General features: G+C 31.8%; 11 protein-coding genes and 1 non-coding gene across 12 annotated transcripts; 4 read left to right on the top strand and 8 right to left on the bottom strand.

Moving 5' to 3' along the window:
* Positions 1-37: 37 nt before the first annotated feature.
* TVAGG3_1056300 (uncharacterized protein) lies at positions 38-439 on the bottom strand (the record flags this gene model as incomplete). Its single annotated transcript, XM_001308759.1, has 1 exon — positions 38-439. One exon carries the CDS (start codon positions 437-439, stop codon positions 38-40), a length of 402 nt encoding a protein of 133 aa, XP_001308760.1.
* A 323-nt stretch (positions 440-762) lies between these two features.
* TVAGG3_1056290 (protein serine/threonine kinase protein) lies at positions 763-1924 on the bottom strand (the record flags this gene model as incomplete). Its single annotated transcript, XM_001308760.1, has 1 exon — positions 763-1779. One exon carries the CDS (start codon positions 1777-1779, stop codon positions 763-765), a length of 1017 nt encoding a protein of 338 aa, XP_001308761.1.
* A 2336-nt stretch (positions 1925-4260) lies between these two features.
* On the bottom strand, positions 4261-5109 carry TVAGG3_1056280 (leucine-rich repeats (6 copies)-containing protein; the record flags this gene model as incomplete). Its single annotated transcript, XM_001308761.1, has 1 exon — positions 4261-5109. The coding sequence occupies one exon, from the start codon at positions 5107-5109 to the stop codon at positions 4261-4263; it is 849 nt and encodes a 282-aa protein (XP_001308762.1).
* Positions 5110-5300: 191 nt separating this feature from the next.
* TVAGG3_1056270 (leucine-rich repeats (6 copies)-containing protein) lies at positions 5301-7163 on the bottom strand (the record flags this gene model as incomplete). Its single annotated transcript, XM_001308762.1, has 1 exon — positions 5301-7163. One exon carries the CDS (start codon positions 7161-7163, stop codon positions 5301-5303), a length of 1863 nt encoding a protein of 620 aa, XP_001308763.1.
* Positions 7164-7891: 728 nt separating this feature from the next.
* On the top strand, positions 7892-8404 carry TVAGG3_1056260 (sulfurtransferase protein; the record flags this gene model as incomplete). The annotated part of the gene is made up of 1 exon (XM_001308763.1): positions 7892-8404. One exon carries the CDS (start codon positions 7892-7894, stop codon positions 8402-8404), a length of 513 nt encoding a protein of 170 aa, XP_001308764.1.
* A 288-nt stretch (positions 8405-8692) lies between these two features.
* TVAGG3_1056250 (chromodomain-helicase-DNA-binding protein 3-related-related family) lies at positions 8693-13057 on the bottom strand (the record flags this gene model as incomplete). The annotated part of the gene is made up of 1 exon (XM_001308764.1): positions 8693-13057. One exon carries the CDS (start codon positions 13055-13057, stop codon positions 8693-8695), a length of 4365 nt encoding a protein of 1454 aa, XP_001308765.1.
* Positions 13058-13302: 245 nt separating this feature from the next.
* TVAGG3_1056240 (protein serine/threonine kinase protein) lies at positions 13303-14364 on the bottom strand (the record flags this gene model as incomplete). Its single annotated transcript, XM_001308765.2, has 1 exon — positions 13348-14358. The coding sequence occupies one exon, from the start codon at positions 14356-14358 to the stop codon at positions 13348-13350; it is 1011 nt and encodes a 336-aa protein (XP_001308766.1).
* A 2898-nt stretch (positions 14365-17262) lies between these two features.
* Positions 17263-19786, top strand: TVAGG3_1056230 (protein ubiquitination; the record flags this gene model as incomplete). The annotated part of the gene is made up of 1 exon (XM_001308766.1): positions 17263-18738. One exon carries the CDS (start codon positions 17263-17265, stop codon positions 18736-18738), a length of 1476 nt encoding a protein of 491 aa, XP_001308767.1.
* Positions 19787-20584: 798 nt separating this feature from the next.
* TVAGG3_1056220 (uncharacterized protein) lies at positions 20585-21739 on the bottom strand (the record flags this gene model as incomplete). Its single annotated transcript, XM_001308767.1, has 1 exon — positions 20585-21622. One exon carries the CDS (start codon positions 21620-21622, stop codon positions 20585-20587), a length of 1038 nt encoding a protein of 345 aa, XP_001308768.1.
* A 65-nt stretch (positions 21740-21804) lies between these two features.
* TVAGG3_1056210 (protein kinase protein) lies at positions 21805-23203 on the bottom strand (the record flags this gene model as incomplete). The annotated part of the gene is made up of 1 exon (XM_001308768.1): positions 21993-23132. The coding sequence occupies one exon, from the start codon at positions 23130-23132 to the stop codon at positions 21993-21995; it is 1140 nt and encodes a 379-aa protein (XP_001308769.1).
* A 171-nt stretch (positions 23204-23374) lies between these two features.
* On the top strand, positions 23375-23456 carry TVAGG3_1056200. Its single transcript has one exon. It is a non-coding gene; the product is annotated as a tRNA-Ser (tRNA).
* A 2086-nt stretch (positions 23457-25542) lies between these two features.
* On the top strand, positions 25543-26359 carry TVAGG3_1056190 (Ankyrin repeat family; the record flags this gene model as incomplete). Its single annotated transcript, XM_001308769.1, has 1 exon — positions 25549-26031. One exon carries the CDS (start codon positions 25549-25551, stop codon positions 26029-26031), a length of 483 nt encoding a protein of 160 aa, XP_001308770.1.
* Between the last annotated feature and the right edge of the window lie 198 nt (positions 26360-26557).

Here is a 26557-nt window from a genome sequence, read left to right as displayed (position 1 = left end):
GTGACAGATCATCCTCACATTAAGAAATATGAGGAGCTTAATCGTCTTCTTTATCATAATATTCCTCTTCTTCAAGAGATGAAAATGAGCCTTCTGGTCCAAGCTGGCCAGTTATCTTAACGTTGACATCTCCTTCGTTGATAAACTTTGGTTTCATAGATGGATATAAAATTATTTCAATTTGTTTAACAAGCTCACCAGGCTTGAATTTTGTTAGTAAAACTTTGTCTGTCAGTGGCTTTTCTTCAATAAAATCATTGTATTCCAAATAAATATTAAATTCTTTTTCAGATTTATTTAAAAGTACAGCATTTAAAAGAATAGCTTCTTGGTCTTCGCTTTTGAATTGAAATTCATACGTTTTATGAGGGGCGATAAAGAATTCAAGAGGGTCTGTTGGTATTTCTTCTTGTTCACTACTGCTCATAAAATCTGACATTTTTAAAAAATTTTGGTTAGTTTGAATAGTTTACAATTATGGTAAAATATCACCATTTTCAATCATTTGAAAATCCTAGCATGGAGGTAAATGAATCTATGAATGAAAATTCAAATAGATTTGAAGCATTTACATTAATTCCTCAAAATGATTTTGTTGATTTTAGTTCATCATATAGCAACTCAAGCGAAAACGATTTCCCAAATGATTTTTATGAATTTTTTGACTGCTAAGTAAATATTGAATGTTTTTTATTATGATGCAAATACAGCTATTAAATATATAAATATCAAACAAAAAAATTTTAAATACAAAAAAAAAAATTAACTAATTGATCTACTTTCGAGAACATTTTCTGATGAAAGAGATGTAGTAATCGGATTTTTGAATGCGAATTGATATGAATCGTCGCATATTGATGCATTCATTTGAGAAATTGGGAGAAGAGCATTAGGTTTAGGTGGATCAACTGGATTAATAGGCGGAGTGAATTTATCAGGTGACATTTTGAAGAAAGGATTCTCAGAAATTTCCTTCAAGGTTAACCTTTTCTTTGGATCTGGAATTAACATGCCTCTAATTAAATCGTGTAGTTGCGGAGATACTGTTTGTGGGATATCAAGCTGGTTTTGGCCGATGTTTCTGACAATCTCATACACAGTATTTCCTAAAAATGGAAGTTTTCCAAAAACAACTTGGTATAATGTAACGCCAAGACTCCATACATCTTCTTTAGCAGGATCGATGTAAGGGAAATTGCCGAACTCATCAAGACGATCATCAAAAATTTCGGGTGCTTGATAAGCTGGAGTGCCAACGACGGTATCGGCACTCTGAAAAGAATGTCCAATACCGAAATCACCGATTTTAGCAACTCCATTTGAAAAAATAAGAACATTCGAAGGTTTTATGTCTTGATGAACAAACCCTTGACCATGAAGATATGATAAGCCATGAACTATCTGTTTAAATATCGAAGAGATAGTCATCTCTGATAAGTTGATTCCAGAATTAATAATATCTTGTAAAGAGCCGCAGTTGCCCCATTCCATAATCATGTAGTACTGATTCTTCTGTGGGACATATAACACTTCGTGGAGTCTAACTATGTTTTCATGCTTAATCTTTTTGAGAATTTTAACTTCCCTTTCAAGTGGAAGTTGGTTCTGGTTATGTCTATTGGCTTTAAAGATTTTAGCAGCAAAATACTTTCGAGTTATAGAGTCTTGAATCAAAAGAACTTTGCAATTAAAACCCTTACCAATCGTTTTTAACAAATTGTATTGATTCACTTTCCTTTGAAGATGGGTAAGATCTCCAGCACTATGCACTTTGATCATTGGAGTTATAAAATTAGAATGCAGTCTTCTAACTTGCATAGCAAAGGGAGAGCGAAAGGATTCAAATTCTGATTATCATATCACAAGTCTTAAATCTTTTGAGAAGGTATTCAATTTTAGAAGTGTAAGAGATTGATAGTTGATGTAATATATGTAGATGGATAAATATAATCGAATTGAAATAATTTTATTATTCTTTCAATTTTTTGAATATCGGCATACCATGTAGACTAGAAATCAAACTAGACATTGAGATTAACATATTCTTCCGAAAAACAGAATTTTATCGTTTTATCACTTTAATCGTATTCATTCATAAAAATAATTAATTAATATTGAGTCTATAAATATGAAGTTTTACCAATGTTTAGACATTGAATGAATTGAATTACTTGATGAAAAATCAGATAAATGTATTTTAATACATTGAGTTAATTAATATAAATACCTAATGAATGAAAAATAATTGTGGCTTTTCAATGCAATTTTTGGCTATCAACGTGCATATTCATAATTTAGAATATCTATGTATAATTATGAAAAATGATTCGTTTGTGCTTTTTAATTCAAATAAATAATCTTTCAATTTCCTTTTGAATCAAAAAGGATCGTTTAACTAATTTTCACTTCATCTGTCAATGAAATATTAGTATATATATGATATAGATAATATACGATTTTTGATAAGAAATTACGTTACACAAACATGGTCGCTCTTTCTGTCAATGTAAATAAAATTCTATGAAATTTTTCTCTGTTATTATTAATTACGGCATCGTATAATTTGTGTTTATTATTTCCAAACATTGAAAATCTTGATTTTTCTGGAAATTTCGCAAACATTTTGAAAATTAAGGCATTTATTTCTTTTCAAACTAAAGAACTTATTATATCTAATATATTAAACGGGTTGAATTTGATATATATGAAAGGTTTGATGTTTCTAATCATTCGTATTCCTTTTATGAGCAAATCTGTACGCTATTTTGTATTGAGAATGACGTTAAATGTATATGAATGAACGAATCTTTTTGATTTTGAATTTATTTAAAAATCGATTAATATTTATTTCAAATATTATATATTTATCTTACATGCAGTGAAATAAGTGCACAAATATTAACAAATAACTTATGTCTGTGTATAACACATATATCAAGTGCCGTTATACAAACAAAATATTATACCCAGATTTTCCTTACTTTTACCACCCCTCTAAAGCTGGGGACACCGCCTATCGTTGGGAGTAGCTATTAAATAGAACCACCAAGGGTATTTTTCGAACTGCCGGTGTAGTGGAAACATCCGACATAATGATTCATTATGCCAAGGCTTTATTCCCATTTAGCTAATTTTTTTCTTTTTTGGATCATGAATTTTTTTTTGGGTCACTATAAGATTTGTTTCATGTTCTAAATCTGCTGCATATGTAATCTATTTTTATTTACCTATTTTTTAAAAATCTATTGGATTGCCAAATTTGAATATATTTAAAATCATAAAAATCCAAAAAAACTATAAATATATGTTTTATGCATAGTGCCGATACTCAAATATCAGATTACTTAGATCCATAAATAATATCCGAATTTTTTTTCTTAAAATTAAACTTCAAAACTTCTTGCAATCTTATTCTTCATCAATTGTAAATTTTTAAAACCATTTTTTAAAATAATTTTGCGTAAATTTTATTCCCATGTTGTTTTAATCGAAAATTGATACATTTTCAAAAAAATAATATTGACTTATGAAATTCATTTTTAAGGTGAAATAGTATTGTTTTTATTAAAGTATATGAATAATATATAAAAAATTAATGAATAATATAAGCAGATTTTTAGTTTACAAAACAAATATGAGCAATGCAATTTCAAACTTTTGCTGGCAATTTCGATATTGCTCAAGTTTGTAGTATTTGTGATACCTATAACATCGGCTTAATCAAAATTCGATTTTTCTTATGAGTTATTGAGAAAATTTGATTGCAATGAGAAGGATTTCGACGTTTTTGATAAACTAAGAGCTGAGCTTTAGGGGTTCAGTTCATTTATGGCTGTAGTTTGATGCGTAGATCTCTTTTTTATTGTAAATTCTTTCAGCATGGAGATCGAGAATGAATCTTTTGAGAACTTTATGAGTTTTTACACCCGTAAAGAGGTCCTTCGAGGAAAGATAGTCCAGACTACATGAAGATGTGGGTTAACCAAAAAAATCCGATGGTTTCCCCATATTCATGTAGATCTTCGAAAAAATGAGCACCAAAAAAAGCCAAAAAAATAGGCTTTTTATTGGATTTGTACACTAGATCAATAACCTATTTAGGATCTGACACTCTTTTTAGCCAGAGATATGAGGTCCTTTCTAGGAAAACGATCTATTCATCCATAAAAAAAATGAATTATCGTTTTCCCCAGAAATTACATGGGGAGTGGTAAAAGTAAGGAAAATCTGGGTAATTTAAAGTTGAGTATAAAAGAAGATTTAGTGAGTTCGAGATTTCAACGTATAAAGAATGATGCAAGCAATAATTGCAGCAACTGCTAAGCCAGCAAGAACGCTGGCAGAAATGATCAGACTCTTTTCCAACGATGTCCTTCCAATGACGTGTCTCCAGTTATCTGGTAATTTCTGGGAGCAATCATAATTCACGTTTTCTCCAAACATCGAAGGATTCAAATATTTCTTCTTGTCAGCGTATTTATTTGGAATGTTTGTGATCTTTGTGGACTGGAAGTATTCACCTTCATAGCATACTGTAATTGTTGTCCACAAGTTAGTTGGATTCTTGAATTCTTTGATTGTTTCTGGCAAAATTACAATCATTGCAGGTCTTTCGTTTGAGAATTTCCTGAATTCCTTTGTCTTGAAGTAATCATTTATGTATTTGATTGCATCTTCCGCAACAATTTCGACTGAAGAAGGAACTCTGTATATCTCTGGCAACTTTCCAAATGTTGTAATCAATGTCTTTGATGATCTTTCGATGACAGCATTTCTTTCAATGAAATAATATGGATTTTCGCTGTCAATGACAACATTGACGTTGTTTGCGAAAATGAAAGCTTCTGGATCGATGTATCTCACGTTCTTACTTAATTCAAGTGTTAAGTTATCATCAACGAAGAATGTGAGATCTTTTCCCAACGAAATGATTCCCTTTCCGAGCACTAACTTCTTCAGTTTCTTGCAAGCTTCGAAGCAATATTTGCCAATTGATGTTACTTGGTCTGGAACAACGAATTCTTCCAAACCTGTGTTGTGGAACATCAATTCGTAAAGAGTTGTCATGTGCGATGGGATTTCAACAGATTTAAGTGATGTGCAGTGCATAAACAATGCTTTGCCCTCAACAAAATCTTGTAATGTGAGTCTGGAATCAGGTAATTTGATTTTTTCGAGTTTTGTGCATTCAACGAAAACACCTTCCTTCAACAAAACGCCATCATTAAGTGTGACGTCTGTTAAATTATAGCATTGATAGAAACTATAGAAATCAATTAATTTGACGCCGTTGACAAGTGTCACTTTTGTAAACCACTCAAATGGAATGATTCCAAAACAATTTTATTTTCTTTGTCTTGGTTATTGATGACGAGTTCCTTCAAGTAGTATGAAAAGTTTTGCTGATCCATTGTCAAGAAATGATTGATTTCGAGCTTTTCAACGCTTTTAGCAAGAGTAAATGCGTGTTTTGTGATAAAAGTAATTTCATCAGGAACAGTGTATGTCTTTGATGCATAAGATGGTAAAACTGCCAACAATGTTCCATCATTTCTTGTCAAAACACCATCTTTAAGAATAAGTTTCTTGTTTTCTGAGTCAACAACGAATTCGATGTCTTCTAAACCGTCAAATGCTGCTGCAAAGAAATGCTCGCAATACTTGCTGAGAATTACTTTCTTGAGGTTGAAACAGTTGTGGAAAACGAATCTTTGCATTTCTGTATCACCAAGGATGACTGACTTAACTTTGGAGTTCTCAAATGCATAGAACATCATTGATTGAACTGCTGTCAAATTCAAGCATTCGATTTCAGATGAATTTGAAAAGACAGAGTCTTCCATTGTTGAAATGAAACCATTGAAGTTGATTTCCTTCAAAGATGTGCAGTTACTGAATGCCTGAGTATTTACGGTATTGCAGTTACTTCCGAATGTGACTTTCTTCAAATTAATGCAGCCTTGGAATGTTCCTGCACCTAATGTGCAGTTGATAACAAGTTCCTCGATACCTTGGCAGCCTTCAAAAGCGTACTGACCGAATTCACCAGTATATTTCATGTTTGTTATGTTGATTTTATGGCAAAATCCGAAAGCATAGCCCTGGATATCTTTTGCTGCGGAGAGATCCATCTCTAATTGTTCGCAGAATTGAAATGCCTTAGGGAAGAATGTCTTTGCCTTTGGAAGATTGCATTCCTTGAGAGATCTGCAGTTGTAGAAGGCCTTCTCTTCGACTGTCTCTGCTCCGACTGATGTGTACTTCTTGAGATTGCGGCAGTTTTCACAAAATGAAGTTGGAACTTTGACATATTTTGGATCCATGTAAATTTCTTCAAGTAACTGGCATTCTGCGAACATGAATAAGCATGATGTAGCATCAATCTTCGAGAAATTGATCTTTGTAACTAATGTTCCCATGAATTGTCTGACGGATACAGAAACATCTTTGTTGTAGTCAGGATCGAAGACAACGTTGTTGATATTGGAATATCTGAATGCTGATGCAAGCATTTGTTTCGTATTCTTCATAAATCTGAACCCTGTTAATCCAGAATATTCGAAGGATTGCTCGCCGTAAACATTAATCTTAGAAAATGGAATAGTTGTTAAGTTAATGCAATATGCGAATGCTGATGTGTTGACAGAGACACCTCCATTCGTGAATTCAAGAGTTTGCAATCCAATTGCATTTTGTGCGAATGATTTTGGAATTTGTGTTGCTCCGATAGACATTGACTTTATGCGTGGAGCATATGCGAAGCATTCATCACCGAAAGTTGTGATATAATCCAATATAATTTCTTCAATTCTGGATGCATAGAAACATCTGTTGCCTAATTCCTTGATGGATGCTGAGAGTTGGACTTTCTTGATATTTGTATTACCTTCAAATACAGAATCTCCGATTTTCATGGTGCTTGCAGAAGAAAAATCAACGTTTGTCATGTATTTGAAATATGGCTTCTTTGGAATGACTTCTACTGGTGCTGAAACTACAATAGAATTAATCTGGTTCTTTTGAATATACATATTTATTAAAGCATCGTTATCAAAATCCTCAACTGTAGATATTTCGAGAACTTTTCCTTTAACATCAGGTGTATTAGCTAGAAATACTTTAGTATTGAGAAGTGACTGAATAAAAACTCGAGAATGAAGCATTTTATTAAAACTATTTACAATTAATTCAAAATAAATATTTTTTCAAAAGTGAAATACAAATAATTTTAAATTTGTAATATAATAGAAAACAATTATTTTTACAGGAAAATTGTAAATTTATATCGTTGTGATGACAACGTCTAAAAATGTCAAGATTGTGGATATAGATGCATATTTGCATGTTAAAAATGAATACTCTAGAATTGATCAGAAATCTTAAAATTTTTTAAAAATGCCAATTATCCATAATCCGAATTTGGATCTGAAATGAATTTGGCAATGTGATTTTGAATGTAATTGCCGAAAATAAAGTATTTAGTATATGCAAAAATCATTGTTCAGCATATAAGATTGGATTCTTGATTCAATACAATTATAAACTAGATTTATAGATCAATATTACATACTGTTATATGTAATATGGAATTTATATATTGTGCCTATAGGACTTTACGATTAATTCACCTATTTGAAGAAAATGTCTTGAATTTGAATTATCTACTTTCCCATTGCAGAAGAAAATAGAGAAGACATTTGATTGTGACAAAATTATGTTTATTATTCTAATTCTTGTTTGAATATTTTTAAATTTGATATTTTCCATGTTAGAACTTTAAAATTCTGTTTAATTTCCTAAAAATATAATTTGTTATCTCAAATATATTCATAATATGTTACCTATGTGATTGGTATCAATTCTTTAGTGATGTGAATTCACACTCACAGAAATGTTACTTCAACTGACAATAGGAAGCTCTATTCTTTTTGCTGAGTTTGCAAACAACACTTCTGCTGATGGACTAAGAGAAAAGCTTTCAAATAGTTCGATAACACTTGATATTTCGGATTATTCTAAATTTGAAAAAGTTGGTGAACTTGGCTTCACACTCCCTAGGAATGATGAAGATATCACAACCCAATATGGTGATTTAATCCTATATTTAGGAAAACGATTTGTTATTTATTATGATGTGAATCATTGGTCATTGACAAGATTAGGGAAAATCATGAACATAACACAAGATAAACTTAAATCAATATTAGGTGAAGGTGATGTCACAGTAACACTATGCTTAGCAGAAAATTCCTCAATCACAACAAAATGCAATGAATCACCGGTCAAACCCAATAGTAATAACCACAAAACAACAATAATTATTGTTTGCACAGTTGTTGCAGTTGTTGTTGTTGTAGCTATTGTAGTTATCAGCATCATAATATATAAGAAGAGAAAGAACTGAATGTCATTATGTCTTGTTAGATAGTATTGGAATAAACTAATTCCTTTTTAGAATAACAGCACTTTAATCAATAATCCTGAATAAAATCCAATGCTTGCCAGAATTGATTAAAGTATGTATTTAAATTCACATGTTTTGTTGGATTTTAAATGAATATGAATTGTATTAAAAAAAATATAAAAATTATTGAAAGTAGGGTATTAAAAATGCAAAAAGATTAAGATAGATAAATCATAGTGAATTTATACATCAATTAATATAAAAACAAAAATACAAAAAAATAATATATTAAATTAATTTTGAGACATCTTCAACTGCAGATTTTAGAGGTTGTTTATCATCTCTAATAGGAACAGTTAAAGAGTTCTTTTGGAGGATTGCTTTGCTATCTATTACAACCATCTGAGATTTCATCTTTTCGTCACCAATCAACTTAGAAAAGTCGAATTTCAAGGTCATAGGAGCAGACTCCTGCTTCGCCGGCTTCGATTTTGAAACAGAAGAAGGTTTCGTTGGTAAATTATTTTCATTATCTTTCTTTTCTGTTTCCTTTAGATCGAGTTTGTCTTTGATTAATGATTTCTGCTTAAATGACGGATCGTTCTTTATACTCGCGCTTTCATTTATCAGTTGTGAAATGACCGGATTGGCAAAACCGAACATTTCTGGTCCAGAAATTGAGAGGACTCTGTTTCCAGGGAGTCCGACCTCTTTCTTTCGCTCTTCGATGGACTTAAGAACGGCCAACCACACATTAGACGTTTTTGTGGATTCCCAGGACAGTCTGCCATCAGGAGTTTCGACTCTGAACAATGGCAAGTCATCTCCAGTGTCAATTACGTAGTTTCGGTACCAAATTTTCTCTCCGATGTCGAAACATGAAGCGTAGTAGCGTTCTGAGACAAATCCCGCTGGATAATAGTAACGCTCGCTCTGGAATCCTGGTCTATCTGTGATAACTTGGCCGATATTATTCAAAATCAAAGTATTAGTGATTGCGGCAGGAAGAATTGGAGTTCCGTCTTCATTGTACTGGATATCGGCAATTTCTCCTGGTAAAATCGCTGGTCTTTCGCTTGCTGTCGGTGGATGCATGATTAATTGGATTTTTCTGAAGAGTTTGGCTTCGACTAAGTCTGGTCCGAAGATATTAAGGTAAACGGAGTTGGTATCCATGTCCAAAAAGCCATTGTTTGCGAAATAATTTATCAAAGTCCAGTCTCTTCCTTTTGCAGCGTCTTCTGGAGGGGATCTAACGTATTCTCTGACTTTCTGGAAGAACTTAATGCGCTCCATTAAGCGATTTGAGTTATCATAATCGACTTCTGTTTCCAAAATTCCGGAATCAAGAACTGCATGGCGGTTTGCAGCGCGCTTCTCACAGAAATCAATCAATTTGGTGATGTATTCATCAACTTCATCAACAGATTTCGAATAAAATCCTGTTTTCTGGACAAATTCAGCTGCAGAAGGATATCCGAAGCCAAGAAGATTGAAATAGATGAATTCATGCTCTCTGGCTGTCCATGTTCCTGTCTTTGTCGTGTAAATTCCATCAATCCGAAGTTCTTGGTTTTCACTTTTTTCGTTGTCAGAATTTTGTTCCTCGGTGTCACTTTTCTCGATCGTGGGAACTTCATGGTCCAAATAATATTTGAGGATTTTTGCGCACAAAACATCGAATCTTGCAATGAGCATTGAAGTAGTGATCTCAGAATTATCATGGCTGTACTTTGTGTTCGATAATTCTGAGAATCCGCTCTGAAATACGAAATTAATGAGATAATTGTCATCATCATTGCTCCAATTCTTTGATGGCTTAGCTGATTCGATCTTGTTGAACTTGAAAACAGACAAATTCTTTTCATGGAGTGCGAGATTGATGAGTTCCAATTGAGATAATCTGTTTGCCTTTTGAATTGTGAATGTTCCGACCGCTGAGATGAACTCATCCTTGAACTTTGTCTTAATGTACTTGTCAAAGTTCGAGTATTGTGGATTTGGGCTTTTTGAGCAAATATCTTCAAGAAAAGTATCATAAATAGTAAGATACTCCTTGTAGAATGAAGCGTAAATGAACAATACTCTTTTGAGTTCATCAATTGGTAACTCAGAGTCGAATTCTTCCGAAATTTTCTTAATTTGGCTAAATCCGTACTTCAAAAGCAACTGTTGGACTCTGTTTATCCTCTGTCTGGTCCATTTGAATGTAGACCTCTTATGCTGCGGAGGACCTTCTTTCCTCTTCTTTTTCGGTGTTGGAGGAGGAATCGGAGTTTCTCCTCTGGCCAATCTAAGTCTTTCTGCGATACTTAAGTTGGCATTTGGATCATCGATATCGTCTTTGTCCTTTTCGTCCTCAGGCATGTACTTCTTCCAAAAATCTGGGTCTGTAACATCGATATCTTCTTTGTCTTCGATATCGAATACGGCCTTTGAGAATGTGGAGCCATCAGAAGTATTCGCATCGTGTTGGATCAACTTAGATTTCGAAATAATTGTATCGATATCTTCTTCGTTGATCAACAGGTCATTTGCGTCCTCATTGAAGGCATAGTAAGCTCCGATACGCAACAATTTCTCAATTTCGGCAGTATCGTGTTTCCAATCTCCCTTATTTGTCTCCAAAACAGCTGTATCCAAGCCTTTCTTAAGGGAAGCGATATCGAACATCTTTCTCTCATAAGTATTAGCGGTGATGAAGCGATAGGCCGTAACTTTCTTCTTTTGGCCGATACGATGGCATCTGGCCGTGGCCTGGATATCGTTCTGAGGATTCCAGTCTGAATCGTAGATGACAACAGTATCAGCGCTAACGAGGTTAATTCCTAAACCTCCTGCTCTTGTACATAAGAGGAATATGAAGCTGTTGCTCTTTTCATCATTGAATCTGTCGATGGCCTGTTGTCTGTCTTCTGTTTTGACGGATCCATCGATTCTTTCGTAGTTGTATCTCTTATATCTCAAATAATCTTCGAGAATATCCAACATTTTCGTCATTTGGCTGAAGATAAGTACTCTGTGGCCGTCCTTTTTGAGCTTAACTAGCAGCTTGTCCAGTAAAATCATCTTTCCAGCGGAACTTATTAAGCATTCGTTCTCAAAATTGGCCGGTTTCTTCTTTTTGTTTGGTAGAAGAGCTGCACGTTCAATGAGGATCTGGTCTTCAGCACCTTTGATCAAGTACGGGTGGTTGCAACATTTTCTGAGTTCCATGCAGATACTCATGAGGTTTGAACAGTTCTGCTTGTGGGCACCTCTCGATAAATAATCCATATTCTTCGTGTAGATGCTCTGATAGTATCCTTTTTGGTGAGGTGTCATTCCACATTCGATAATTACTTCATCCATGGGGATGATGTTCTTTTCTACATCACCTTTGAGTCTTCTGAGCATCAATGGCTTAAGGATGGCCTGAAGTTCTTTGATTTGCTCTGCATCTTGCAATTTTCCGAATTTTTCATCGAAAATATGATGATCTGCGAATCTTTCTGTATCTAAGAAGTTAAGTAATGTCCATAACTCCTTGGTATTGTTCTGTAATGGTGTTCCTGTGAGGAGAACTTTGAAATCCGCGTTATAATTGTTCATTGTATGAGTAATTTTAGAGTCAAAGTTCTTGAGACGATGTGCTTCATCGATTATGAGGCATCTCCAATGAAAATCTGCCTTGAAAGTCCTGACTTCTCTCATGATGTATTCAAATGTTGTCAAAAGTACGTCAAACTTGGGAATACGTGTTCCTTGGTATGTAATTAAGTACTTTTTAAGCATGTCTCTGCGTTCTTTGCTTCCTAAGAAGGTCAAAACTTTCAAATCTGTCCAATCATGCAATTCTCGCTCCCAATGAGGTATCGTTGATAAAGGTGCTAAGATCAAGTATGGTCCTGGTAATTTAACTTGTGTGGCAAGAACTTTGATAAAATATGATGCTTGGCAAGTCTTTCCAAGGCCCATTTCATCAGCAAGTATAGGATTTTTGTTGTTGTACCATGAATTGACTAAGAAATTGACACCTTGTAGCTGATATTCTCTGAGACTTTTTCCAGATTTTGATTTATCTGGTTTTTTGATTGTTCTGAATTCCGAAGGGTCTGGTTTTTTGAATTCTGGTGCTGGTTCTGGTGGCGTGTCAGCTTCGAATTCTTTAATAAGATCGTTTAAGTAATTCGCGTGAAGTTCATAAGTAACCTCGTCATAATCAAGTTGTGTCCATTTAACTGCATAGTAAGGAATTCCGTCAACGAGTTCTTTTCCAATTACACGCTCTGGAATTGTATATTCCTTTGGGAAAAAATCTTTTTTCGGTGGATTTCCTTGATAAAGCCTTTCAAAATTGCTTAAAACAAGCTTTCCATTTGTTTGTTTCAGTAAACGCTTTTCTGAAATCCATTCACAATCTCTATAACTACTATTTCTGTATTTTACATAGTATTCTTGGCCATTTCTACGACTCCTGCTTGACAGAATCTTTGATATCGTCATTTTGCTCCTAATTGTATCTATAAGAGCTTTTGAAGCTTCTTCTTCATGATGCTGTTTTTTTGAGTTTTGCTTTTCACTCTTCATAATATCATCAATATCAAAGGTATCTGAAGTAACATCATCAGTACTCTCCACGAAAGCAGGGTTGCTTTCCGATGATGTAGTCATATAATTGAAGGAGATTGTGTTCAGCCACTTTTTTGCCGCCATTTTGTTTCCAGGCTTTTAATGTGATAAACGCTATCGCATTTATACATATTTCATTTATGGCTGACAATTAATCTCAAATTCACATATTTATGAAAATTTTATCTCGATATCAAATGTTTTCATAACAATGCATTTGATATCCTTGCTAGTTTTGTCATGTTAGCAACAAGCGCTCTCTGAAATTATATAAAAGACAGTGATAATTAAATAAACAAAAATTTACATACAATAACAATATAACAGCTATATCAAAGCCTAGGTGGGTCATGGCTTCTTCTACGCACAGTAAAACTGAGCTTCTTCAAAACCTTTTTATCCAGTGGGCTAAATATTTTACCAACGAAAGGCGTGGAATTATTACTATTAGGTGAGTATAGTTTAGGTAACAAAGATCCCTTGCAGGTTTTCGTTGATTGTCTTGATCTACTAATAAACACTCTACTTGCTTGCCATTCCTCAATGTACTTTAATAAATCGTCTATTGAAGCTCTTTCATTAGGGTCAATCACAAGGCATCTACTAATAATATCTCCAATTATGCCAATTTGATCTACACAAATTTCAAGCTTATTTTGTGTTACCAGTTTGATGAATTGAGCATCATTTAAGATCTTATTCCATGGAAATCTCTTCTCTGTAATCAAGTTCATTGTTATGCCAAATGCCCATACGTCAACTTTCTTCCCGTCATAGATTTTATTTTTAACAATCTCAGGGGCCATATAAAATGAGGTTCCACAATACGTGCTCAATGCTTCTGATTGTTCTTTGGAAACTCCGAAATCAATAATTTTTGGATGAAAATCATCGTCAAATAAAATATTGCTTGGCTTGATATCACGATGACATACACCTCTGTCATGAAGATATTTAATAGCCTGTAGCAACTCAAGGCCAATGCGAAATTGTTCTTGGATTGTAAAATTAATATTTTGTTCGAGGAGAGTTTGTAGGTCACCATTGGAAAGATATTCCATTACAATCATTATGGTATCTGGTTCGTAAATAATTTCAAAAACTTTAACGATATTGGGGTGGTTAAACCGTTCTGACAAGCGAAGTTCGTTTTCTAGATATAGTAAAAAGTTTTGCTTTGTTATTTCTTTTCGATCTATGATCTTTATTGCACATTTTTCCTGAGTGTTTATATCTTGAGCTAAAACAACAACTGCAAAGCCGCCATAGCCTAGTATATCCAGTACTTTATATTTTCCGATTTGGTCCGGTATTTTGATCTTATTAAATGAGCGCGTTTCCATTCTGAAAACTAATTCTCTCGGGTGTAAACCTTACAAAAACTCTCTGAAAATTATTAATACAATAAAAATCAAAATCAAGAAATCGAACTAGATAATACTTTTATCAGCTTTGGGCTGTAAATTGTAATTGAAAATCCATTCAATTTAACGTTATTTTCAAATGGATGAAATATTAATATTTTTAGTAATTTTTACTTGCCATACTAAATGCTCGATGGCCTGTAAAAAGTAATTAATTAAATAACCGTTTTTTATCTCATAACTTTTTAAATTACCGTCAAAAAAAACTGAAAAAATTGAATTCCATGAAGACTTTGATTTTAATAAATGCAATATTCCATGAATTGTGTTAAGCAAAATATCACAAGAAATAAAAAAATTATAAAAGCACGTTTCATCTGATTTTTATGGTTCTGAATTTTTATCATTCCAGTTCACCATTTAATCGATTAATTCTGAGATTTCTAAGTAAGTACTTTGAAACAATAAGACCGCTAAAATTATTTTGAAGGTTTATTTAAATTAATTTTTTCAGCCAAATGCGATTATTTTAAATTTAAATTTTGAGATAAATTGACTAATCACATATCTAATTGTAGTATATCATTAAAAGAGTAATTTTTCATTTGAAAGTTTCTGAATCAAATCTCAGAGAATTTTAGTCTCTGGGAACCGATCTCCTCAAATATCTCTTCAAACATAAGTTTTGATGTTTATGGGATAACTGTAATTCACATGAATTAATAACTCTTATTTCTTGATAATAATCCGGAAAAAAATTAATATTCATATCAGTTTCTCGTATACTTTGCAGCACTATTGCATCACTTAGTTGGTGTTATCAAGTAATTAGAAGATTTTAAAACAGTTGATGAAATTTCGAATCAGAATTAATGAAATTAACGATTCTGGCATTGCTCATTCAAATAACAAGCTATATAAACTATTATGATTATTCAGGCTATGCAAAAAATGGAAAATCTGTATTTGGCAAAGTCCGCAATATCCAAATGCCGAAAAAATTAAAAATTTCTAATGAAAATTTTATTTGGACGTGTTTATTTATTCACTTCTCTATATGTTTTAAAGATTTTTATCTTATCCTGAGAAATGCTTTGTTATCATGCATATAAACTATTAATATTTGGAGCTTGGCCTATTAATCGATTATATTTGTTTATATGTGTGTAATATTAAACATGCATTTATTCTATATCTGAAAACTTTAGGGAATTCATCATTATTAAATGAACATGAACACAAACAAGGTGTAAAATTCAGGTAAAAAATACATGCAGCTATTCGATTTGCATACCAAATCATATGTTGCAGCTGGTGGAAAAACACAATTTAAATCTTTATCGACGTGTGACGTATCTGTGGCAAAATTTGAAATTGGGTAGGAGTCAGTAACTTTAACAGTGATATCATACGGGGTGTTATGTCCATTAAAATTATCTCGAAAGAAAACATCATCGGTAATAGCTGTGCTCCCACAATATTGAAATTCTTGTAATGTGTCAAGTCCTCTAAACGCAGAATTACTAATATTAGTGACTGAAGGAGGAATTGTGATTGATTTGAGAACCCAAGCAAAACAAAAAGCACAACTTCCAATATTTTTAAGTATGTTTCCAGTAAAAGTAAGAGATGTCAAAGAATAGAAATCATAAAATCCAACTTCTTCAATAATTTGCAATCTACTATTTTGGTCGAATGTCAATGAAGTAACATTCCGACATTGTGAAAATGCTGCAAATCTAACAATTTCAATGCAAAATCCTATGTGGATTGTGCGAAGTTCAAAACATTTAAAGAAAGCTTTGTATCCAACTTCTGTAACGCTAAAAACAGTGTCTTTATATGTAACAAAATTTAGAATCTGTAAGTTTGGACCATAATCGGAAGCCACTGCATTCGGATTTTCTCCACTATCAATACCAGTTCCAGCACGAACTTTCCTTTTAGCAACATCAATAATGGAAAATGTAAGGCCCTGATATTGGAATGATTTATTAACATGCAGTTATGAGCTTATGTCATCAAAAAATTTGAAAAGATAAATCGGATTATTCTATTCAAAATTTCAAACAAAAAAACACGACTTATATTGATTTACTTTTACGGCAGAATCTACATACATGTACCTCTCGAAGCCATGATTGAAATATTATCATTCTCAATGAGAAATGCAATAATTAGACCTAATTTTAAAAAAAAAATATAAAATTACTCAAACTTTATATTAAAATTCTTTTTGTATGGTAAAAGTAAGATGAGCAAGAAAATTATCAAATGCAAATTCCTTTTCAAGTAACATATTCAAACATATTCATTTCATAGTCAAAAAGAAATAAAATATATTGTAGTTAAAAAGTTCGAATCATACTATAGTAGAAAGCGAATAATTCTTCTAAAAGAGCTTAAATGAAATTCAAATTTTTTGAAAATTGTGATGAATGGTTGATAGAATACCTCACAACATTGATATTGTTCGGCCTATCTCATTCTTCATCTTTGTATGTAGTGTGCAAAATGAACACAACACGAAAGGGCTCACATTTTTCACCACATATGAATTGAACAGCTCTGTCTGGTTCCATTCTCATATGTATATTGTATAAATTCTTATTGTTTACGATAGTCTATGAAATACATGCTTGATATTTTTAATCAAAGCCTCTCTAGCCTTCTTATTGTGTTTAATTTGCCTGATCACTTAGTATTTGAACAAAGAATATGATCTACCTTGCTGAAGTGGAATCTAAATATATGATTTTTAAGAGTTTCAAGAGGAAATTTTTTTGAGCAATTTATAAATTATCGAATTGAGGCATCAAGCATCATTCAATCTATTTTAAAAGAATTTTTAAATGATCTGATATGCAGGTAACTCATTTTTAAATGAGTGATTTTGAACATGATATCCTCTTTGACAGCTATAGCAAAGTATTGCATCTTCTTGATCTTCTTTTTGATATAAATGAAGGATATATAGCTGAAATTCTTGATCTAATGGTGCAAATTGCACAAGAAGAAGAATGGAATCATGAATTTTTCATTTTCTTGGTTGATAAAGCCTGTTCGCCAAATATCCAGAAACTAAATGTATACGTTGACCTAGCAAAGCAGATTTATGATAAATATCCAGAATCAAAATTATTCAAAAATTTCTCTTGTGGCGAACTGAGTATGACACTTTCTAATAATCAAATTTATTTCAACAATGAGACATATCAAGCTATAATTGACGATGATGTTGATTATTTAATAAATCTATCCTCAAAAGATTCAAATTTCAACTTTAATGATGTAATTTTCTTCAGAAGTTACATTAATATCAGTGCAATGCATGGGTCATCGAAATGCTTTAAGTTTTTATTATCTAATAATGCTGAAATCAATGAACAAACTCTTATTCATGCTTTTGAAGGCGGAGATTTAGAAATTATAAACATGATTGAACAAAAATTCGTTCCTGACCAAAATTGTATTGATGCTGCCGTCAAATCCCATAACAATGATGCTGTATACTATCTAATGGATAAGTATAACTTAGACTATTCTTATTCCAATTGTGCTGAAAGTTATAATTTAGAATTGTTCTTTTTCAAACTTTCAAATGAAGTTCAAGATAACAAAATCAAAAGTTTGAATGAAAGTTTTACTGATATGATCTTTTTCGGCTTAAAATCGCTAATCAAACTTTATGTCGAGAATGGTGTTGATATTAATTCAACAAATATTAATAACTGGACAGCATTAGTTGTCTGTATTATTTTGAATTTATCTCCAAGTGTTGCAAAGTATTTGATTGAAAAGAAAATCGATGTGGATGCAATTGATGTTTTTAAGATGTCCGTATTAATGATGTGCGCTCTCAGAGATAACATAGAAATTGCAAAAATCTTGATCGAAAATGGTGCAAACATCAATCAGAAAGATGCTGAAAAAAGATCGATTTTGATGCTGGCAAAATCTCCTGAATTTGTTTCTTTACTAATTGATCACGGTTGTGATCTTAAGGTGCTTAATTGCGAAGGATATAATGCACTTGAATATGCTGTTAAAGAATGTGATTATATAAAGGTGAAATATTTGCTAGAAAACTCGAAAATAGAAATTAGAACTTCTTTGAAGATATGTTGCATCCATAACTATGATGAAATTGCTAAACTTCTAATAGATCATGGTGCAAATATTAATCAGTATGATGAATATCCACTATTATTTTATTGCCAAATCGGTGATTCGATGAAAACTGCAAGACTACTTCTCAAACATAATTTCGATTTAACAAACTATGAGCCATTTGCAAATACTTTAAATGACACAGCAAAGTTCATATCAAAAGAACTACAATCAAGAAAGAAAAATTAACTCAATATTGTATAAGCTTGACACTAACTCTAAGTCATGGCCTAACACATCTAAATTAGAAAAATAGCAAATCAAATTGTTGAATTTTATATTACTAAAACTTATCTGTTTATGTTTTATATTTCAAATAAGAATGAAATCTTTCTCTATGAAACAAAAGTATATTGTATTCCTAATATTCAACAATAATTCTTATCATGTTTCTGTGTTGATAGTGTTTACCTTTTTATGTTAAGTTATACCTCAGGTAAAGCAAATTATTCATTGCAGCTTTTGGAATTTTCCTGGATTTTGTATGAAAGGTATTCCAACAAATAATCATATAAGAGCAATAGTATTGCACATCTCGTTACAATGGCAATTTGGTGAAAATCATGTTCAATATTATGTTTTGTTTCAAAAAAAAAAAATAACTACCCAGATTTTCCTTACTTTTACCACTCCCCATGTAATTTCTGGGGAAAACGATAATTCATTTTTTTTTATGGATGAATAGATCGTTTTCCTAGAAAGGACCTCATATCTCTGGCTAAAAAGAGTGTCAGATCCTAAATAGATTATTGATCTAGTGTACAAATCCAATAAAAAGCCTATTTTTTTGGCTTTTTTGGTGCTCATTTTTTCGAAGATCTACATGAATATGGGGAAACCATCGGATTTTTTTGGTTAACCCACATCTTCATGTAGTCTGGACTATCTTTCCTCGAAGGACCTCTTTACGGGTGTAAAAACTCATAAAGTTCTCAAAAGATTCATTCTCGATCTCCATGCTGAAAGAATTTACAATAAAAAAGAGATCTACGCATCAAACTACAGCCATAAATGAACTGAACCCCTAAAGCTCAGCTCTTAGTTTATCAAAAACGTCGAAATCCTTCTCATTGCAATCAAATTTTCTCAATAACTCATAAGAAAAATCGAATTTTGATTAAGCCGATGTTATAGGTATCACAAATACTACAAACTTGAGCAATATCGAAATTGCCAGCAAAAGTTTGAAATTGCATTGCTCATATTTGTTTTGTAAACTAAAAATCTGCTTATATTATTCATTAATTTTTTATATATTATTCATATACTTTAATAAAAACAATACTATTTCACCTTAAAAATGAATTTCATAAGTCAATATTATTTTTTTGAAAATGTATCAATTTTCGATTAAAACAACATGAGAATAAAATTTACGCAAAATTATTTTAAAAAATGGTTTTAAAAATTTACAATTGATGAAGAATAAGATTGCAAGAAGTTTTGAAGTTTAATTTTAAGAAAAAAAATTCGGATATTATTCATGGATCTAAGTAATCTGATATTTGAGTATCGGCACTATGCATAAAACATATATTTATAGTTTTTTTGGATTTTTATGATTTTAAATATATTCAAATTTGGCAATCCAATAGATTTTTAAAAAATAGGTAAATAAAAATAGATTACATATGCAGCAGATTTAGAACATGAAACAAATCTTATAGTGACCCAAAAAAAAATTCATGATCCAAAAAAGAAAAAAATTAGCTAAATGGGAATAAAGCCTTGGCATAATGAATCATTATGTCGGATGTTTCCACTACACCGGCAGTTCGAAAAATACCCTTGGTGGTTCTATTTAATAGCTACTCCCAACGATAGGCGGTGTCCCCAGCTTTAGAGAGGTGGTAAAAGTAAGGCAAATCTGGGTAGAATTCTGTTTCATAAGTCTTTCTCACTGCTGTGCATGATTGAATTAGAAATTAAAAATAAATGGTATGTTTTACACTAAAATATAAAAATTAACACTTTACAAACCGAAAAAAAAAACAAATAAACAAATCATAAATGTAATAATTAAATAAATAGATTATTACATTTGCAATCTTGATCTATGTGATGAATCAGTATCATGGAAGCAAATATCTGCATTTAATCCCTTCATCTGGACTCTTATTGATTTTGGAGTATTTGATAAAATTCTGTAGCCATCAGCATTTGGCAAATTATCTGGCCTTCCACTGTGCCAGAAAACGACGTTGTCAAATGGAATTGTGTACTGTAATGGATCAGAACTGTATTTGCAGTTAGAAACGGTTCGGAAGAAGCTTCTTCTGAGGAACTCTGTTGATGTATCAGTAAGTGTAACACCAAGGAACCTGTAAGATTGGACTTCCGTTGGAAGTAATTTTAATCTTTTGATTAAGTTGAAAGTAATGACGTCATCGCCCTTAGAACTATCGCCTGTGAATAGATCTTGTATTAAATCTTCTTGGTGGTCAAGAATATACTTTGCAGTGGCTCTAGAAACTAACCAACCAGATCCACCATGAAGAAACTGGAAATTAGTACCTTCAACTAATATATTGGATCGCACTAGTTGTCCTTTGAGTATTTGTTCCTTACGAGGATCTAAATATCTTGTTATATCATCTAACATTTGGCCAATATGTCTGATATCAACAAAACAATCTTCTGTAGTACGAATAGCCCAATCCAAATCTGTACCATAATAGAAATCTTGAAGGGCTTGTAAATAAGTGAATAATAAATTTTGAATTGGAGAAATTGAGTTATTCCAGTATGCAATGAATTGTGTACTGTGATCAAAAGGTAAATCTAGTGGTGATACATATCGAATTATTGATTTTTTAAATAGTTTATCGTAGTCTTCTCCCCAATATTGATATGACTCGTTAACTCTTGAATGATTTTGTGGATTAACTGTCAATACAATCATGTATGCACTCATATTATCGGAGCTTTGGAGAAAAACATCTGATTTCATATCTGGAAAATATTTTGGAAGCGTATATGAGTAAACTAATTGCATAATATAGAGTATGGCAAGAACTACTGATGAAACAATGTATGTGTGTTTTGGAATAAATGTAAAATCACTTTCATTCATGAAGTTAATGGAGAAATGTCACTTTTTTAATTTCAACACATCCATATCCTTATGAAAAGCCATTTTTACGTGGCTGCAACATGAATTGTTACAACTTTTGAAGTCTAATACAGAGAATTTCTAGTTGGCAATACTTTAATACATCAAATGCATTCATTATGTATCTGAAATCGATAATTTATCTGCAATGTATTTCATTATTGATATCTTATTAAGGATAAACTGTATATTGAATTGTTTTATTAAATTGAGACTATCTTAAACTAAATTTGATGAATTTTAAATGGTTTTTTAATAAATTTCCGAAATAATTGTTAAAATTTTAGTAGAAAAAACATAAAACAATGATATTATTTAATACACTTTTGAATTAGAATGGCTTACGCTGTGGAGCTTCTTCCTTCTTTGGACTTTCAGGGAGTTTTCCAACATAACCCTTTGGAAATGGATCTTCTGGAAGTTGTGTCCTATATGCTTCAACATTAAGTTGCTTAAGGTCCTCAGGGTGTGCATGGTTGACTATTTGTTGCTTCTTTCGTGGCGGCATGATCGTATCATCAATAACTGTTGTTTTGTAGAATGGTTTTGGCAGTGGATCGCTTGTCTTATAGTTTGGACGTGATGTAACTTGTGGAACAAGGTCTATTTTTGAAATAGCAGCAACATCCATGCTATCCATTGTAATCCACTCGAATTCTGACTGATCGGAGCGTGCTTTTATCATGGCTGTATTAATGAGCTGAAGTATTCTGTTGTAGTCTGGTTTCTCGTCGTTCTTCAGGTTAATAATGTAAGAATAAATTTGTTGATAATCATCTGGAAGAGAAGCGCATAATTGTGGTATAGTAACTGTATTCTTCATCTGTTCTATCTTCTTATGATCTGTAAGCGAGCTCCATGGTAATTTTCCGTCAATTAATATCAAAGTTGTGTAGAACCAATTGAGAAGATCGTTTCTACGGGAATATATCTTATCCTGATGTATTTTCTTCTTCGTATTCTGCTTTGGCGGCGGTCTTGACGTTGTTAGCCAAGCTTTATTGAGATCTAATAATGTAATTGGAAATGTGGCATCAGGTTTGATAACAAAATGCTTGGAATGTATTTCTCCGTGTATAATATTCTTCTCATGCAATTCTTGGATGCAACATAGCATTTGGCGTGAAATTTTAACGGTAGATTCTCTTGAATACGTTTTACCTTTAAGAATTGTTTGGAATTTTTCAATAGTTGGACCTAACAATTCCATTGAAATGTAGCGCCAATTTTGTGTTGATCCGTTTGAGTGAATAATAGGGAAATACTTTGAGCCTTTTAATAGGGCATAGTTTTCTAATTCAATTTCGAGTGTTTTTGCTTTCGAATCGATTGATTCTAATTTTAATACATATTTTTTACGAGTATTTGGGTCTGTCGCAATGTAAATATTGCAAGTATCTCCTTTTTCAAGTAACTCATCTATAATAAATGGTCCAACAACTCTTCCACGAGATAAAACCTCTTCTTCCATTTCTTTCGATTTTTGGCGTTAATTTGATTGAATGAAAATCATTTTAGAAATATGAAGAAAGATGGTTAGAAGATTAGTGAATTAGGAAAAAATTTTAAACAGGCAATATCAATAAGGGTATTAGAATTAAACGACTGAACGAAGAAAGTATGATTCCATGTTACATGTGATTATTTTGAAAGTGATCTCATCATATGAATAAATTTTATTCTTTAATAATAGAATCATACATCATGCGTCAGGGCACGATGGCCGAGCGGTTAAGGCGTGGGATTAGAGTCCCCATGGGCTTGTCCCGCATCAGTTCAAATCTGGTTCGTGTCGTTTTTTGCTTTTTTCACTATTTTTGATAAAAGAGTGACTTGTGGTCGTCAAATTGAACGATTCCTCACTCATTAAAGTATAACTAATGTATTCCAATATTGGTATGATAACGCCCACTTGATTGTACATACCTCACATTAAGGCTCCACGTTCATGCATTCAATTTTGAGAGGGCATTCAATTAAGATTGCACCTAAAAGTGCATTTGTAGCCACATATGTTTGCTTTTGGAATGAACAGACACCTGATCCATCATCTACATTATTAGAGGGATCTATTGGTAGCACTCAAATTGAATAAATATCTAATTTGAAAAAACTTGGTTTTTTTCGTCCAAAATCAATTTTGGAAAAAATTGACATATTTACATCGGTGAGAAATTTTTTTAAATTCTGATTGCAGCATGACTAATCGCAATATTAGGAGAAACTAATTATCACATACTTTTTCATTTTTATGAAAGATACAAAATCTCAAAACCCATCCCCGCGCATAAAAAATTGAAATATCCCTTATAAGACAAGGATTCCAGAGAAACAAAAGTTTCCCAAATCTGAAAAGTAGATTGCCAATTTCCTAAAAAACTGGAATTTGGCTTTTATAAATATTAAAATATTATCTGTATAATATCAAAATTGTAATGATCAGTTCAGTTTTTGATTTGAATGAACTAGAAAATTTCTTGATGTCGATTATCTTCAATCAAGGGTTGATATGAAATGGATAATATTTTAATATATATGAATATTGTATTTTATTGATTTTTTATTAGGAAAAGCAATATATTCCAAAATACTAATATAATCAAAAATTACGAACTTTTGTATATAAATCATGTGAGTCTACGGATAGAAAATAATAGTGGTCTGCACTGTTTCTTCATATTCACCAAACAACGGACCTTGGGGTTTGGGCGCGATCAAATACTTGAAAATTAATTTTGGAGTCCATAAGTGCATAGTATAATGGTTAGAATTCCCTATAATAAACCTTGTTTTGAAGTTCATTTGCCGAACATAAAACTTTTTTTCGAAATCGAAATTATTTCAAAAAAATATATCTTATTTTTTGCTTTTTAAGATAGTCATTATACACAAAATATTAGTAAACTATTTTTATTTGAATTACTAAAACTTTCAATTGATTGGTATAGAATAAAATGAAACAAACTCTAATTATTATAGATGATTTGAAATATGCACAAAATCTTCAAAAGAATTCTGTATAGTTTCAGAATTTTACTCTTTATGTGTAATAAAAGATATCTTAATGTGTATATATGATTTGTAGAAGTTATTTATCGAGAATGAAATAAATATTGCAAATAAGGAAAAACAATGGTGCAGTTTAAGAGCTTATGGGTAAGTAAAGCAAATAAGATCAACTTTCGATTTTTCGAAATTTATTAGATCTCGGAGGTAAATTACCAAGGTTTTCGACGAAAAACCCTTTTTTGTGCTGTTGAAGCTACAGTTTCATTTGGTCATACTCCGACCCCTTGGCTTTGGGTATTCACGGAGTCATGGGCCATTAAAAAAAAGGAGGATTACGACCCTCTCAATTTATGAACGTGGAGCCTTAAATTAGCGATCATAATTCTCTCTCGTTTTCACATTTAACCCGAGTTAAACTATTGTTTGACTGTGAATTAACAAAATTTATGAGTTCTATTTATGCTTGAACGATTTTCAAAGATTTCTTTTTAAATATGTCAATTTTTGACGTTTTCTTACACCATCTGCTAGTCAACATAAGATGGTAATCACGTATATCTCTTTTGGAATAATTTTATAAAAAAAAGTCGAAACCTCAGGAAATAAGTCAAGAAATGATTATACCTTGAAAGCTATTCCAACACCATTGTATTCAGTAATTTTAGATAAAATCTTTACATTATGATTTCGTTCAAAGTCATAATTTATCCTGTAAATCATTCAAAATAAAAACGTTGCTTTCAATTAACTGATTTGAATATTTTTTCCTGTTTAATATTTTTTCTTTCCATATCTATATCTTACATTTAACGACTGAGAACGTTTGAGAAGCACGTTAATTCAGAGGATTTAAATCTTTTGAATTTTATCATTAGAAAATGAAGAAAGAAAGAAGAGCAAGTGCAGAAGATATTGATAGCATTATGTCAGGTCAGAATCCAACTGAGCTACACAAAGCAATTTTAACTCATGACCAACAAAAACTCAAACATTTATTATATAATGGAGAGAATGTTAACGAAAAGATGGAGAACGGAGTAAGTTTATTGCATCTTGCAATCTTACTTAGTGACCTTTCATTGATAAAAATCCTTATTTCCTTTGGGGTTGATCTCAATACTTCTGATTCTCTTGGAATGAATGCATTTCATTACGCTTGCAGGTTCTCATCAATCGAAATTATTCAGTTCCTTATATCTCAAGGTGTAAATGTTAGTTCTATTTCTAAAGAAGGGCGAAATGCTCTTCATTATTGCGCTTTAAGTTCCTCCCTCAGCAACCTTCGCTATGTAGCTAATTTAGGTATTGATATCAATTTGCGCGATACATGCGGCTTTACACCTTTACAGCTTCTGAAGTAATAGATCAGAGCTGATTGAACATTGGTCTCTTTATTTAATCATTCTTGTTTGTAGATATTTGTATAAATTATATGTTTATTGTCATTGTTTGTTTTAATTTACTTCTATTACTCAGAAATAATTGAATTTGATGACATTTCTCGGAGATATATGCGAATGTTCATTGAAACGCAATGTAATTATAAAGTAAGTTGAATACATTATAGCTGCCTACTTCTCACTCGGTTTTATCAACTGAATGCACGATTTTAATTTTTCAGGATTAAAATCATTAGAATAGATAAATGTTTAGCAAGTACTATAGATATCATTATAAATTCTTGATAAGAAACAGATTCTGTGAAAGTTTTGCTTTTGAACTCATTAAATTATCAATAAATTCCATAAAACTTGATTTATTTTATTGTATAATTTTGTTCCAATGATTATTTATTAAAAATATTAGTCCATAACAAATTAACAATTTGTCACTTTTTGTGGTGGAATTATAATATTTTTAATTAACATAATTTATAGAAAATCAAAA

The sequence above is a fragment of the Trichomonas vaginalis genome, chromosome I (genome assembly GCF_026262505.1).
Source record: "Trichomonas vaginalis G3 chromosome I, whole genome shotgun sequence".
In the NCBI taxonomy this organism is placed as follows: Eukaryota; Parabasalia; order Trichomonadida; family Trichomonadidae; genus Trichomonas; species Trichomonas vaginalis.
Note: the sequence above shows the minus strand (reverse complement) of the source record. Positions and strands in the feature narration are given on the sequence as shown.